Genomic DNA, 15,408 nt, shown 5'->3' with positions numbered 1-15,408 from the left:
CTCGAAGGACGAAGGAAGCTTCGATAAGCCGATTAATCCATCGTGGAAGACCGAGCTCGATGGTACGGAGTAAATTACCCGGCTTTTCTCTCTCTCCTATGCATGCAGTTGTGAAGCTTACTCATAGAGCTACTGGCGCCTACATGTATACAGAGTAATATATGCTGCATTGACGAGAAGCATTGGTCCAGGTATGTATGTCTGCAAATCCAAATTGGTGCGTCAACCGCTCGTTCGCTCTGAGGAGGAACAAATTGCATGATTTTCGTACGAACGGTACAACCGTTGTCGGGTCCGATGTGGATATCTCCGGTCCACCTAACAGGCCTTTTCATGGGTGCGCCAGGCACTAAGAAAAAGCTTGGTATCATTTTTGACCAATCCGCTGGCCCTCCTTCTTGGAGTCGGAGAAACACGAGGTTTTCCACCGACATTTCGGCAGGATGAGGTCATTTCATGGGAGTTTTGAAATACGGGCATAGGTTTTTTTCCCTTGTCGGTCGATATTTCAAGAGGGATTGCAGAGCAACCAGTTTGCGTAATCCCAAAGACCCAGACTAAGTATTAACAATCCAAAGACTCATTTCATCCGACGGGCCCAAGGGGGCTTCTAGAATATTAATAGTTTTCCTCCAATGCACAGGCCGTTAGGGCAAAGTTCTTTTTGAAATAAAATATTTTGTATTTTTCTTCTAGCGGTTGTTGCCGGTTTTCCGGTTTCAGGCATTCTAGGGACCCGCTTTGATCTAGATGTTAAATTTTTTTAAATTTTTTTCCTCTTGAAGCCCCATGGATTAGCGTTCTCCACTTATGCCTCTCAGAAAAGGGGATATAGACGATATTATCAAAATTCTGTGATTGAGGCTTCACGGGAAAATATGCATGACCGCATGAACTCGACGTAATTCATGATTACAAAGAAATACACTGGACTGGTCCGGTTCCGAAAAAACAAGCTTCGAAGTCAACGTCGGGGACGATCAGGGTGTGCATTATACCCCCCGCGATGGAAGCACGGCCTGAGGATTTAACGGTTCATTTAATCGGAGATAAAATCATCCTTGTTAGAGTGTGGGCCATGGCCAAAGGAACATCTGCATGTTTGGGTTACTGACGACGTCGAGTGGATGAAGCGATATTGGTCTGTTCGGCCCATCCGGCCTCCAAACAATAGCCCAGAATGAGCCGAGGCCACGCGCTAGCGCATCCCGAATCAGGATCCCATGCTCTTGCCATGTTTGCAAGGGCTGACTGATCTCCCCGTCTTTAGTATCCGGCCGAGTACAATTTTTTGGCTTACCAAAAAAAAAAAGATTATTTACATAGGGAAAGCAAGTTATTTTATTATATTTAGGGCCTCGATTCCCCTCCTGATTCTGTAGCTTTTCTAGTCTGTCCTCAGTATCTAACTATCGATCTATCTATAATCTACTCACAGTAACTTCAGTATTTGCACAATCGATAGCATCATTTCCCGTATCACCGAATATTCGTTTCTGCGTAAATTCATTCATTCTTTCGGCTTAATTTTCTATAGCTACTAAAACGTCACACAGACGTACGACCAACACAATGAACGAGGTAGACCTCGAACTTATTAAATCAGAGGAGGATGCTCGTCGCCATCACACTCGCTCGAGCACTGAAGAGCGGCGTTTGGAATTGGAAGCTTCTGCTTTGCAGAAGAAGGAAACAGGTTACTCAAATTCCTTAGACGAATCAACAGGGCCTGGGGTTTCCCGTGTTCCAACTGCTCGAGATGTTGAAGAAGATGGAGCAGAAGCCGAGCGAGTAAGGACGCTCATTTCGAGAACTAGGACAGCACAATCTGTCCATGCCAATACAATTGGTGCGAACTCTACTCGGACAAGATCAAGGAAGGAAAAACTACCACCATTTGGTAGCGGAAAAGACTATCCGCCCGACCTTCCAGATATCGAGAAATACATTGTGGAGTTTGAAGGATTCGGTAGGTTCTAACTAGTCCATCAACTGGGGTATCCCGCTTAAGCTTTTAGGTGCATATGGACTAACATGCATTCTCTAGATGATCCAATGCACCCACAAAATTGGACCACCAAGAAGAAGTTTGGTCTGTCAGCCTTGCTCGCATCTACTTGTGCCTTCTGTGTTTGGGGTTCAAGTATCTTCTCGCCTGCCATTCCCGCTGTTGCTAGAGAATTCGGCGTAAGCAATGAAGTCGGTACTCTCGGTGTTTCCCTCTACGTCCTCGGATTCGCTACCGGCCCTTTGATCTGGGCCCCCCTTTCCGAATTATACGGTCGAAGATTGCCATTGCTTATTGGAAATCTTGGGTTCGCTATCTTCCAACTCGGTGTCGCTGGTGGAAAGGATCTTCAGACAATTATTATCTGTCGATTTTTCGGTGGTCTCTTCGCTGCCTGTCCTTTGGCCGTCGTCGGTGGTGCATTCGCTGATATCTGGGATAATGCACATCGTGGATATGCCATCAACGTATTCGCTCTTACCGTCTCAGTCCCCGCACTTCTAGCACCAATTGCCGGTTCTTTCATCACCAACAGCTACCTCGGCTGGAGATGGACTGAATGGATCACAGCTATCATCGGGTTTGTTTTGCTTGGTCTCAACCTTCTCTTCCTCGAGGAAACCTATGCGCCTGTTGTTCTGGTAGAAAAGGCGAGGACACTTCGACGATTGACCAAGAACTGGGGTATTCACGCCAAACAAGAACAAATCGAAGTCGACTTTAAGGAACTCATTGAAAAGAACTTGTCCCGACCCTTAAAGCTTCTCTTTACCGAGCCAATTGTCTTCTTCGTCTCCCTCTACGTCGCTTTCATCTACGGTATGCTTTATCTCATGCTTACAGCCTATCCAATCGTTTTCATCCAGTACCACCACATCATGGGCGGCAAATCTTCGCTTCCTTTTATTGGCCTCATTCTCGGACAAATTACTGGTGGTATGATTGTTTTCCTTTGGGAACCTTATTATCTCAAAGCCCTTAAAGCCAACCGCGGCATCCCAATCCCCGAGAAGCGTCTCCCGCCTGCAATGCTTGGTGGTTTCTTGTTTCCCATCGGTATCTTCTGGTTCGCTTGGACTGGTAACTACCCGGGTATTCACTGGATCGTCCCAACCCTCTCTGGTCTCTTTACTGGCGCGGGTATCTTCCTCATCTTCCTACAATGCCTCAACTACATCATCGACGCATATCTTATGTTCGCCGCCTCAGCAATTGCAGCAAATACTTTCTTGCGATCCATCTTTGGTGCTGTTTTCCCGCTCTTTGCGACCTACATGTTCAATTCCTTGAAGGTCAACTGGGCTGGTACACTCTTGGCCCTTGTCAGTGTAGTCTTGCTACCTTGTCCATTCATCTTTTACAAGTATGGCAAGCAACTCAGGCAGAAGAGCAAGTATGCGCCAACTTTTGGTGATAACTAAGAAGAGTCATCATTTGATGGTGGGAGTGTACAAATACGGAATGAGTAGACAAAAGTTTGCATATCGGCATCACTATACCCTGGTTCTTTGAGTTCGGCCTTACGATTTTTCTTTTCTTTTCAGTAGCTTTGTCATTTCTTTTTTTTAAATTCATTGCGAATTGGTCTCTTTTTGATACATGTTAATGGCATTTGTAAAAAACACCCTACATTGGATCGGCGTTTCTGGGACTATGGTACGATATCATGTCAAGGATCATACAATTTTGGGAGGCTACTATGTTAGCCTTGAAATTCATAATACTTGTAATATTTAAGCACATAATTGATAACATTTTATCTAATATCAAAACAAAACTTCCTAATCTTGCGATATTGTGGCAATGTTCTAGCTTTCTATTCTATTCGTCCAAGTTTATTGAGTATAATACGCATGTATACCCATGGAAATGCCTTTAATCTCAAATTGGAATCTCGGAACTAAATAGCTCGCACTAAATCTACGTAAAGATAAAAATCGCGGTTCGCGGAACCCACGTGTATGAATGCTCAACCGCCGTCAGCCCCACCTCCCTAAACATCAGTAGCCCTAAACTCCTCAGCCCATTTGAACAATCCTTCAAAATCCCGACACATATGTACATTACCAAATCCATCTACACCATTAAGCTCCTTCTTCCACGGCTCCAAAGCCGAATCCGCGGAGCAAACAATACTATTCCTCAAATACTCCAAACAATGCTTCGTATGCACAACATCATGATCATGAGACCCCAAAGCGCTAAAATAGGACTTGACAACCATATGCAAACAATGCAATTGATGGAAGGAGGAGACGGCGAATTGCCCTTTATGTGTGGTATCCTGTGATACGAGGGATTCCGGCAACGGAGTGGCTGAGGATTGTATAAGTTTTGACAAGGATATGAAGCCGCGGCCGTCTAATATAGGTATCATAACGATTTGCGGGAGCGGGAGCGGATATGCCTGGTTAGTGATGGTGGGGCATCGAAAAGGGCAGGTGTAACATATGAGAATGTTCTGGACATGGGGCAAATATACATACTGGGGATTAAGCTTTTCCAGGCTTTCTCGCTTGCCTTCCTTCCTTCCTCGGTTGAGCGGTTGAGGTATATTGGATCATCTTGGAAGATCTTGGGGATTGTTCCTACTATAAACGGGTTTTGGGTTTTTTTACATCAGAGCTCTTAAAATATAAACTGGGAGGTATTCGCTTAGATTTACGGGATGCAGAAGTATGATATGCATAACGGGAATATAGACGAAAAGGAAAAATAAAATAAAAATTTAAGGTATCGTACATGTCGGAATGTTTAACTTCGGGAGCGAGGTTGATCCCTGCGCTTGAGTAACTTTATCTTGGGCCGTTATCGGCTCAATAAATGCGAAATATGCGGATTGTACTAGTAGAGTTAAGATGCATGAAGTTATGGCCGTGACAATAACGGCGATGGTGATTGGTGCTGGGTTGAAGAGAGATTTTAGGTTTCGTGATGGCTTATTACAATCGCGGGACTCCCCGAGCTCGCAAGATTCCTTAGAGATGAAGGGTTCGTTTTCTGTGCTTCTTCGTTCCATCGTGGGCCTAGAGCCGCAAGGCTGGGGTTAGGGATTCGAATTAATCAATTGACTTTGCGGGTTCGATTTGAAGAACAACGACGCCGAGCTCCTCGGTTTTTGTGTAGAGGAAGGAGATCAATGAATTCGAAAGATACATTTCGCCCCATAATCAATGAAAAAAATGATAAACTCGATCCATCCTTGCCCGTCTCTTGAAACGGTGTCCGCCCGGGTAAATTGCCCGACATCCGGGAGCCTTGTCGAATTGTCATACGTCTATCGTCCACCATTCTGTTGTATTTTATGTGTTGTATCCCGATTCGGTAATCCCGTATCCTGGCCTCCCAAGAACCCAAGCGCAAGCTCAAGCTCCACGGCTTGAGCCTCGACACCACGACATCACGATATCACGATATCTCGTAATACCCCGTAGATACTTCCACGATGGCTTCAACACCCGGGATCCCAGTCATTGCCATTATAGGCAAGCAGGTCAGCCTCAAACTCCACCCTCACATCGCAACTTAACCTCTGACCGAACCCCAAGCGCAGTTAAGCTAATACCTCTCCACAGAACAACCCAATCTACATCTACAACTCCCGCCTACCTCTCCCTTCCACATCTCTCACAACATCTCTAGACCTACACCTCCTACTACACTCCACGTTAGACGTGTTTGAAGCCCGATTACCCCAAAAAACCGCCGATCAGGACTTCGGCCTCCTCTTTGCGATCGATGAACGGTTGGCGGCGTACGGCTGGATGACGAATACGGGCGTTAAGTTCGTGGTTATCGTTGATCAGGGGTTTAATAGTAGTAGTGCATTAAGTACACGTGGTGGAGGGTTAGGAGGTGCCATTAGAGAGGCGGATTTGAAACCCGTACGTTCAAACGACTATAACCCTAAGGAAAAGGTTGGAATGACTACTAGGATATGGCTAACAGGGAATGCGTTTTTAGGTATTTAAATCGATACATACGGAGTATATTAAGTTAATTTCGAATCCGTTTTATGATCATGAGAGTAAGGAGATGGTAAAGAGTAAGAAGTTCTCAGCAGCGCTGGAGAAGATTGCGGAAACGGGGATTCCGGGGGTGTATTGATAAGCTAAGAAGAAGAAGGATGAAGAATATAACACGGATATTAGGAATAAGATCTACATACCGGAATTTGGATATTCGAGTGGGCTAGACGGTACCTAGGTACTGGCTTGGTGTTATATCGGGCACGGTCGGTATTTGATCGTTATTCAATCGTATAAGGCCCACCGCTAGGGTCTCCGAGATAGTCTGTGGCCTTGGGTCTTATGAGCTTAAATTGGGGTACGATTACACAGCGATAAATCCAAAGAGCCGCTGCAGGTTCTTGGGATTGCCTAGAGGCTCTCCATCAATGGGAATGACAAGAGCATGGTTTGGCAAACAGGCTCTAATAGAACCACGTTTTCATCTTTATTTCTTAGAAGGTAGCTTGGAACACGCCGAACCAACTATGAACCTCACTTTTTATTTTCTCCGAGATACTGGCGATGGATTGGCTCTTATCTCGTAAACCAGAATTAATTGGCTCTTCTGATGTCAACTTATAGAAAATTTATTCTTTATTTCTATTGAAAGCAATGCGCTGTAAAGGTATCGTGCGTTAAAATACAAGAAAACATAGTGATAACTATCGTGGGTAATAGGGCTGGACAATGAAGTAGTAAAACAAAGATGAAGAAAGAAGGAGTGAGCCTCGATTACAAGGCTAAAAGCTCCTAGAACCCACAGAGTAATGAAATTTTATACAATAGAAAATGGAACCCAGGAGGACGTAGCGCATAAGGGTGACCTTTGGAAGACGTAGATTGTTCCTGGTGGATGATCGGAACGCCTCGGCACCGCCCATCAATATCTCACCCTCTGGGTGATTACTGAGCGCCTCTCTCATTGATAACAACACCCCATGGATGGCTAACTTTGCCATACATGATCTCCTTCAACCAAGTCTTGATGGCAGCGGCATAAGCACCAGACTTACATCCATCCGCGGTTGTGGTATTCATTGGCACCTCAATCCCCTTCTCAACTTCATGTTGAATATACGAGATCGGAGCAACAAAGAATGCAGTACCGCAGGCGAAAGCTTCGACAAGTCTTCCGCTCTCATACGCTTCAGCAATATCATCGATCGTATAGCTTTGTTCGACAACATCAAGTTTCTCGAGGTGCTGGACTTCCTTCAGCACCTCGGTAGGGTTATGAGAGAGGCGTGATTTAGCAAGCTCGATGACTGAGCGACGGGTAACGCCATCGAGAATGATCTTATCACCGAGAGGAGCAGTGATGAGTTCCAGGCGGCCAGAAGTTTTGTTTTTCCAGACAACGAAGAAGTTGGAGGCACCAGCTTCGGTAACACGGCCTTCGGATCCGAGGAGCCAAAGAATCTGGTCGAAACCCCGTTCACGAGCCTCGCCTTGAGCTTGGAGAGTTGGACCGTCTATCATCATTGAGTAAGCAGTTGAACATGTGCTTTTGCTGATTTATAATAAAAAACTTACAGTTCGCTCCGACTTTGCTCCATCCGTGGCCACCAGGCCACGCGCGAACACCCATATCCTCCTTCGAAGCAAGCAATCTCATACCATTCATGATTTCCATCGGTGGGAAGAGAACAGCAATAATGAATAATGTCGCCTCCCTCGGTTTTTGGACACCTAGAGCAGCTCCAGAAGCAATTACTGCTGGTCGAAGATAAATGAAAGTTTCGGCATTTGGGAGCCACTTTGGACAATCAACGGAAACGAAGTTTTTCACGAGTTCTTCGAGTTGCTCGGGGTCAATTGCTGGAAGGGCTATTCTGGTGCTCGACAGGTTCATTCTTTTGCAGTTGAGGTCCGGTCTGAAGAGACGGAGCTTGCCATCGACACCCCTATATGCCTTCATGCCTTCGAAAGCTTGAGTGGCATAGTGGATGCAAGAAGCAGTTGGCATAATGTCGAGGTGTCCGTAGGGTCGGAGCTGAGGAGCCTCCCAGCCGCCTTTTTCGGTCCACTTGACCGTCAACATGTGCTACAAAAAATCGTGCGTTAGCTCGTGGCTCGAAGGCTCTCCGAGAGGTTCAATTGGACCTCTTACATCAGTCGACGAGTTATGTTCTCTACGGATTGGGTCGTCTAAGGCAGGGACAACTCCTCCATGTTTGTTGAAGGTATAGGTCAGCTTCGAGGCATCTAGCTGTGGCTTGGTTGATTTGGCAAGATCGGCCTTCATGGCGGATACTGTCAGCTCGGAGGCTGTTGCTGCGACTGGGACTGCTGCTGGTGCCATTTTGGATGTGGAGATGGATCTTGATTTTTATGAATTTGCTGACTACTGCGTTGTGGTCTGTTGGATAATCCTGGTGGATGTAGGTATGGGGCTTCTTCTACTTTCGGTGAGATTTATGGTACAGAGAATTTGTCGTATTCAGACTTTGCGGGCAGAGAACATAAAACTCTTTTTAAAGCAAGTCCAATTAAGGTTGATGGGTCACAATAGGGGAAGTTTTTCTTTCGAAAATTTCTTTTCCTTTGTCTAAACTCTGGAGCTCTGAAGAAAAGAGAAGAAAGAAAAAAAGGTACTCAAAAGGGACGCTATTGCGAGCAGCTGTCTCAACTTATATAGTGCAAAGTCACAAGCTAGAGCTCTAACTGTTGGGAACTTGTTTAGGTTTTAATTGCCCATTAGTTACTTAATCAAAATTAAGTTAAGCTTGCAATTGCCTGCGCCAGGAGAACTTCCCTATCACTTCGGAACGTTTAAGGTCCACCCAGGTGACGCATTTTTCTTGCGAGGTCACATATGCTAGTCACGGATGCATTACCGCTATACTATGTACAATACACGATATCAATTGCCTAAGTACGGATTGGAACTTCTAAAATGAACGAACGGGCCGATGACGGCTCGAATCGTACGGTTGACGTGATATTTTACAATCCAGGGACCGGAAAACCTTAAATATACATCTTCCGGCTCAGTAACTACAAGTCCGACATAGGGGATTGAAGTTTTGGTGAAGGATCCACAAGCATAGCGGTGTTTTCAGAACTGATGCCGCGCATGGATTTTTTTGTTTGTTGCTGAAATGCCGATGGTTGCCTGCGCTTCCCCAGAAGAACACCCTTCGCAAAGCGGCCGGCCTGGCATCGGAGACAACGCTGTCCCGTTCAATGCCTTGAAGGCACAAATGAAAGAGGCGCTCTTCGATTCGCTGTGCAAAGAGATTAAGTAATTCTCAACAAAGAAACGTAAAACAACGATAATGTGTAGTCCGAATCTGGATGTAATGGGCAAATCGAGAATGAAGTTCCGAGTCACGCGGACCATTACATTCTGTGCCAGCTGCCCTACAAGATTCGATTATATTTCTGGTCACACGGGCTGAGCTGCGCCTGTTTTGGGAGCGTTATAACTCTATATAACCTCATTTTGGAAACCGCACGCTGAACTTCATCGAGTACTAGCCACAGAGACGTAATTGTGATCTTCATTTAAACCTTTGGCAGGTGTCAAAAAAGCATGCCGGACCTTGGTACTACCAGCAAAAAATTGCATCGGCAGATGCTCATCGCATGTACATAAGTATCGCCCTGAGCTCTCGTTTGTGGGAAAGCGTCGGTTGATAACCTTCCAAATGCGACCCGACGGTAGCCGCTGCAAACCCCAGTTCGGCTACCGGCAACACAGTTTTCCCACAGGTGTAACAAGCCGTCGCGAGAATCTCGAACAGGATGACGTTTCCTAAGTCGGATATCTCTGCATTGGGAGTCCGAATCCGGGCCCAGCAGCCTAGAATTTTCGGACACGAGGCCCGGGAGGCTCCGAGACTTTGATTTTCTGGGATTTGGATTTCTAGATCCATGCCCGTTTTAGAGGCGTGATTTGATATCAAGATCTGAATGGTTCGCAATATGCCTAGAGAGTCCGAAATGATTCGGGTTATTCGTTAGAACGGCGACATAGGAATGAGGAAGGAGATGGAATCAGGCCTTGAAAAGCTTATTCGAACGTCCCTTGACTAGCTTTGTGAGATAGTCAGGCCTAGCTCTGAAGGTCATATATTTCCAGGAAGTCGTGCAATTATCCGTGAGATTGGCTTGGCAGATCGTGACGTTGGAATTTGGAGTTCAGATGTGTTGTTTCGACGCCAAATTATGGTGTTGCGAAAGCTTAAGCTACAGCTGGATTCGATTCGACGCCAATCCATCATAATATTCGCAGTAGTGTATTAGAGAATACGAATCCTACAGCTGGACGGGTTTCGTGAATGTAAAATTTCATCCGTAGTATTCCAATACGAAGCGGTGAAAAAGTCGGTTTAGAAATCTAGCGACGACCACCGTTAACCTAAGCCATCAAGACATATTAACTAAAGCTAGCATCGTATATTATCTAGATATACTATATCTATCTAGCATACATCCATCTCTTTAGTCCTTCTGAAGTTGGTCTGTATCTTCCAGATATATCGATGCCTAGGGAATAAAGTAAACAGCAATATCAAAAGTTCTGTAGCTCTCGAGCTTTATTAGGATAAGCATCAGCGATACGAGAAGCAAGTACTGTAGTAGCTTTAACCTCGACCTATAGGAATATCTTCCGGCCTCGGTCATTCTTTAGAGGCTTTAATTGTGATTAGCTAGCGTAGATACTACGAGGACCGCAATGGATAACGCTCCTTGATCATGTAGATATTGTTGGAATCTCTCTGTACGGGTGTGTGTAAACTGTGTGAAGTGCAGCTGGGCTCTCTACCTGTAGCTGGAAGTCCTTGGTGGCAGGACGAGAGCAACGACGGGTATAAAGGCATACCGTCTACAACCCTCAACGCTTCTTCTCCTCCCTTCCTCTTCTCTTCACCAACACCATCGCAAGCTCCCTGCTCAAGACATCAGCTACATCTTCTCGTGAACAACCCTCCTCAGCTTCACTTCAGATCGTATCTGCATCTTCTGTTCTCTGTATTCTTCTCTCTCATCCATCTCGAGATCTCTTTTGATTGATTTCGACCTTTTATTCGTTCTCGTCAGCTAGTTCACTTCACCTACCTCACTATCATCAACTGCAACTCATCCTCCGAGTTGTCCCTCAGTTGATCCTCTCTGACAATCTCCCCTTGTTCCATTGAACATTCCCAGCTCCCTTGATAGCTTCACCGTCATCTTGAAACTGCTCAAAAACATCATCTTGGTCTGTACTCCTTTGGTTCATCTGTTGTTCGTTGCAAGTAAGCTCCTGCTTCATCGTAACAACCCAACATTCCGACCTTCAGTCCTTCATCAGAGCTCTCTCAGTTCTTTAAGAACAGCTACTGAGCCTAACGATCAAGACTATCACTCTTCTTGGCTGCTTCACCATTTAGAAGTACTGTCTTTCATCTACAAGCTTGTCATCAAGAAATCTGGGATTTCAAGACGCGTCTTTTTCTTCCTCATTTGATCCTCTTATTGTTCCAAACACTGCTTCCTGCACCTACCCTTCTTCCTCTTAAGGAACGTCAAGGCTTTCAGCTCGCTTCATTGCTTCCCGATTTCTTGAACAATTATTCCAGCTGTTTATCTCTCCTTCGGATCTCACACTTCTCAAGCACTCAGTCGTTGTTGAGCCGTCTTCAGCAACAACCTCAGCTTTGCAGCTATTCCAGCAAACATTTGAAACGGTCAGTTACATCGTTTCCACGAAGGTTTAGATAATCCCTATCATTCCTTCCACTTAAATTCACTACTTCCCACAAGACCATCACTTCTGGTCTCGGTCTCGGCACCTCTCTCATCCGCACCTTTGTTGCTGTTTTCTCAACACCAGCAAAGAATATCCATTTCGTCACCAGTCGTCTTCAGTACGAAACATCATTTCGTCACCATCTTACATCTCTTCCAGTCATTGTGCAATTGGATCAAATATCAGCAACGATGTTTCACTCCAGGAAGACCAAGAACATCAAAGACTTGCCCGCCTTCAGCAGCCTTAAGGCTCAGGCCACCCTAGCAACCAAGAAAGTTGCAGAAAAACCCGAGGTTAAAGAGACCTCAGCACAGAAGAGGAAGTTGGAGGCATTGTCCGAAGACAATGACCCCAATCCAGCAAAACGAATCAGAAGGGCCCGGGAGCTGGTGGCTAAGCTCAAGGCCCTTAACGAGAAGGGTCCCAAGGCACTGGTGGATATGGGAAATCCGCCAGTGACCCCACAGAACAAGGTCTTGGGCGCCTTGAAGATTTGGGACTATTCGCCGCCGAAGACGACAGAGAGCGACAAGGCGATCCGTCTCCTCGTTGAGGAGCGGATGAACAACGAGGCCAAGTGCCAAGGGCTCCCGGAGAGGACGAGAGCCATTGTGCTCGAGGCGCGTGTTCACGCCGAGAAGAAGAAGGCGAAGGTGGAGGAGTTGAGGGCGCGGAGGGAGAACGCCCAGAGGTGGGCTTCTTTCAGAAGCCGCCTCGAGAGGGGTAGGCTGCCTGCGGACAGGCACCTACGGGGCCCTCTGCTGGTTGGAGAGAGGCGGGTCACCCGTGGTCGGGTTGACCAGGGGGGGTTGGAGAAGGATGTCCAAGACATCCTGAAGAGGTGGCGGGGGTCGGCGGTGGTTGAGGGGGCCTCCAATGCCCCGGCCTCTCCTCGGGAGGGCCGTGGGGCGGTGGAGAGGAGGAAGAAGGGAGAGATGGTGGGGCGGGTGAGCGGTAAGTCACTTCTCGGATCCAGCCATTAAATTTATATGATCTAACAAGTTACCTAGATGAGCTCACCAAAGTCAAGAAAGAGCTCATTGAGAGCAAGACCAGGGCCTGTGAGGCCAAGAAAGCCCGGCTTATTGGAGCCAGAGATGAGATCCTCGCGGCCACCGAGCAGGTCAAAAAGGACCTGGAGGAGTTCAAGGCCCGAAGCCGCCCCGGGCAGGTGAGGGCGGCAACAAGAACGGTGAAGGCGAACATTGTTCGCCTCACAGCCAAGTACGAGGCTCTGATGGCAGAGCACGAGCGGGCCTTCGACGAGGTCGTCAAGGCGGAGAGGGAGCTGGTGGAGCTCCGGGGCAAGGTAGCTAAGCTACCTACCGGGAACCCAGGGGTCGTGGGGGAGTTTGCGGAGGGGATCCTCAGGTCCTCGACCAAGACGGTCGAGGACCTGGGGGAGAAGGAAAAGGTACTTTAAAATTCTCTTGCTATAAATTTAACGTCATTGTTAACATAATTCCAACTTTAGGAAGGGCTGCGCAAGCAGCTAAAGGGAGAGAAGAGGGCTCTCCGATCCCTCCAGCGCCGTTAAGCCCCCTGCCTTGGATTCCCCTCCTCCTTCTCGCCCTTCAAACCAAATGCTCAATGCCGATTCCAAAACCGACATCACCAGATGAGATAGCTACCACTTCCGTATGATACTTCAGCAGAATGTGTGTGAGCATTAAAATCTCTTCTTCTTCTACACCTTCGGACGAGCCTACACGAGCTACTATTTACGATTTTACGGAAGAGATACGAAACAAAGGGGGCTTATTTATTATCCCTAAAGACGAGACTATATCACACATCTCGCGATTTTCTGCTTTCGACGGCTGCTAGTCACGGTTATGAGGCCTCCTGCTTTCCCTCAAAAATTATGTGGTTTACTTATTCTGTGTTTTTTTTTGTTTCCGTTTTATTTTAGCTACTCCCAAGGTATCTATCTCGAGGCCAGCTCTCAAGATCTTGCAAGATCAAGAGACGTCTCGCGGTTATCACTATTGTTACTATCGTTGTTATTACTATTACTACTAGAAAGACAAGTTGACTAGACCTGTTTCTCCTAGGCTCCTGATCGATTATCTTTGGATGACGATAGGTTGCAGAACTATTAGATCTGGTCTCGCCAGCTAGAATGAAATTAATCCCTTTCGTTCCCGTCAAAATTTAAAGTGCGTTATGTCCAAATTTATGCGTTGTGAGTGTAAAATGTAACACATTGCGCCTTTGACGACTCGGCCATTTCAAGCTCCAAAGCTTCGCTAGCTCCCAACTTTTCTACCTCGTACATTAAACATCCTCTCTTATTACCAACTTCCATAACCATCAACCCCCATAACCACTCTCCCCACCTTCAACCATGGAGGACCTCCTTACCCTCCACCGAAAACAGCTCCGCGACCTACAATCCGTCATAACCCAGAAGAAAAAATCCGCAACTAAAAAGACCCGGCGCGGTGTAAACGACGACTGCGAACGTCTAGAACGAGAATTAAAGGAAAAACAAGCATCAGAAATCGTCGCTTTAGAAAAGGAATTAAACCCTAATTCTGCCGCCGATGATGATGAGAACGAAGGTTCTTCAGAACCAGTTGTAGGAGACAATCCCGAGCCAGAAGGAGAAAAAGAAGAACAAGATATATCCTCCAAACTCCAAGAAACCACCCTCGAAGACCCCACCACCGCCACAAACCACGAAAGGATAGAACCCCCTTCATCATCATCCAAAAAGCCTAATAGAGCCAAAGCCCGCCTCGCCCGTCGTGCCGCCCAAATCGACGAAATCACAGCGCAAGCCCAACAAGAAGCCGCCGCACAACCAAACCCACGCGCCATAGAAGCAGAACGCATGAAACAGCTCTTCGCAGAAAACGGATTAACAGAGATCCAAATCGCCCCGGATGGTCACTGTTTATACTCTGCTTTTGCAGCGGGGTTGGAAGGCGCTGGAATTCCGTTGTCTGATGAATCGACATCATCTTCGTCGGAGGGGACGAAACAGAGGGGGTATACGTTTACTAGAAAGGCGGCAGGGAGGTATATCGAGTCCCATCCGGATGATTTTACACCGTTTTTGGAGGAAGGAGAGACGTTGGATGGGCATGTTAGGAAGGTTACTAGTACGGCCGAGTGGGGGGGTCAGATGGAGTTATTGGCGTTAGCGAAGGAGTATGGTGTCACTGTGAAAGTTGTGCAGGCTCAGGGGGTGGGAGTTACGGCTATGAATGAAGAAGAGGGTGAGAAGGCAGATGTGTGGTTGGCATATCATAGGAAGGGGTATGGGCTCGGTGAGCATTATAATGCTTTGAGGAAGAAGTAAAAAGAGTTGAGATGACGAGAGCATTTGTGGCCTTTAGACGAGTACGAGAGGTCTAGCATATATGGAGTATTGGCGTTCTTCTAGGATACATTTGAATTTGGGCTAAAATAAAGAACATAGAGAAAGTTATTATGCAAATGGTAATTATAGAATACTATACTTATACTATACTACCTAAGTAGGTAAAGATGATAATTTAGACACACCATTCTATCCGGACCCCTTTTGATACCACAATCTAGATAAACCTGCGCAAACATTCAGGATGTAAAGAAGCATAAAGATGAAGTTTTAAAAATTGTCGAGGTTGAATTGAAGAAAATTCAAAGATTAAACAATCCGC

At 46.4% G+C, this 15,408-nt stretch overlaps 6 protein-coding genes across 6 annotated transcripts; 4 read left to right on the top strand and 2 right to left on the bottom strand.

Moving 5' to 3' along the window:
* Positions 1–1,572: 1,572 nt before the first annotated feature.
* Positions 1,573–3,429, top strand: AOL_s00188g116 (uncharacterized protein; the record flags this gene model as incomplete). Its single annotated transcript, XM_011128365.1, has 2 exons — positions 1,573–1,969; positions 2,048–3,429. The coding sequence occupies 2 exons, from the start codon at positions 1,573–1,575 to the stop codon at positions 3,427–3,429; spliced, it is 1,779 nt and encodes a 592-aa protein (XP_011126667.1).
* A 572-nt stretch (positions 3,430–4,001) lies between these two features.
* AOL_s00188g115 (uncharacterized protein) lies at positions 4,002–5,027 on the bottom strand (the record flags this gene model as incomplete). The annotated part of the gene is made up of 3 exons (XM_011128364.1): positions 4,002–4,324; positions 4,495–4,599; positions 4,751–5,027. The coding sequence occupies 3 exons, from the start codon at positions 5,025–5,027 to the stop codon at positions 4,002–4,004; spliced, it is 705 nt and encodes a 234-aa protein (XP_011126666.1).
* Positions 5,028–5,453: 426 nt separating this feature from the next.
* On the top strand, positions 5,454–6,115 carry AOL_s00188g114 (uncharacterized protein; the record flags this gene model as incomplete). Its single annotated transcript, XM_011128363.1, has 3 exons — positions 5,454–5,501; positions 5,584–5,892; positions 5,972–6,115. 3 exons carry the CDS (start codon positions 5,454–5,456, stop codon positions 6,113–6,115), a joined length of 501 nt encoding a protein of 166 aa, XP_011126665.1.
* Positions 6,116–6,921: 806 nt separating this feature from the next.
* On the bottom strand, positions 6,922–8,320 carry AOL_s00188g113 (uncharacterized protein; the record flags this gene model as incomplete). Its single annotated transcript, XM_011128362.1, has 3 exons — positions 6,922–7,490; positions 7,552–8,062; positions 8,129–8,320. The coding sequence occupies 3 exons, from the start codon at positions 8,318–8,320 to the stop codon at positions 6,922–6,924; spliced, it is 1,272 nt and encodes a 423-aa protein (XP_011126664.1).
* Positions 8,321–11,946: 3,626 nt separating this feature from the next.
* On the top strand, positions 11,947–13,295 carry AOL_s00188g112 (uncharacterized protein; the record flags this gene model as incomplete). Its single annotated transcript, XM_011128361.1, has 3 exons — positions 11,947–12,712; positions 12,769–13,172; positions 13,233–13,295. 3 exons carry the CDS (start codon positions 11,947–11,949, stop codon positions 13,293–13,295), a joined length of 1,233 nt encoding a protein of 410 aa, XP_011126663.1.
* Positions 13,296–14,105: 810 nt separating this feature from the next.
* On the top strand, positions 14,106–15,065 carry AOL_s00188g111 (uncharacterized protein; the record flags this gene model as incomplete). The annotated part of the gene is made up of 1 exon (XM_011128360.1): positions 14,106–15,065. One exon carries the CDS (start codon positions 14,106–14,108, stop codon positions 15,063–15,065), a length of 960 nt encoding a protein of 319 aa, XP_011126662.1.
* Between the last annotated feature and the right edge of the window lie 343 nt (positions 15,066–15,408).

This window comes from Orbilia oligospora (genome assembly GCF_000225545.1).
Source record: "Orbilia oligospora ATCC 24927 unplaced genomic scaffold scaffold00188, whole genome shotgun sequence".
NCBI lineage: Eukaryota > Fungi > Ascomycota > Orbiliomycetes > Orbiliales > Orbiliaceae > Orbilia > Orbilia oligospora.
This window is presented reverse-complemented; position numbering and strand designations above follow the sequence as displayed.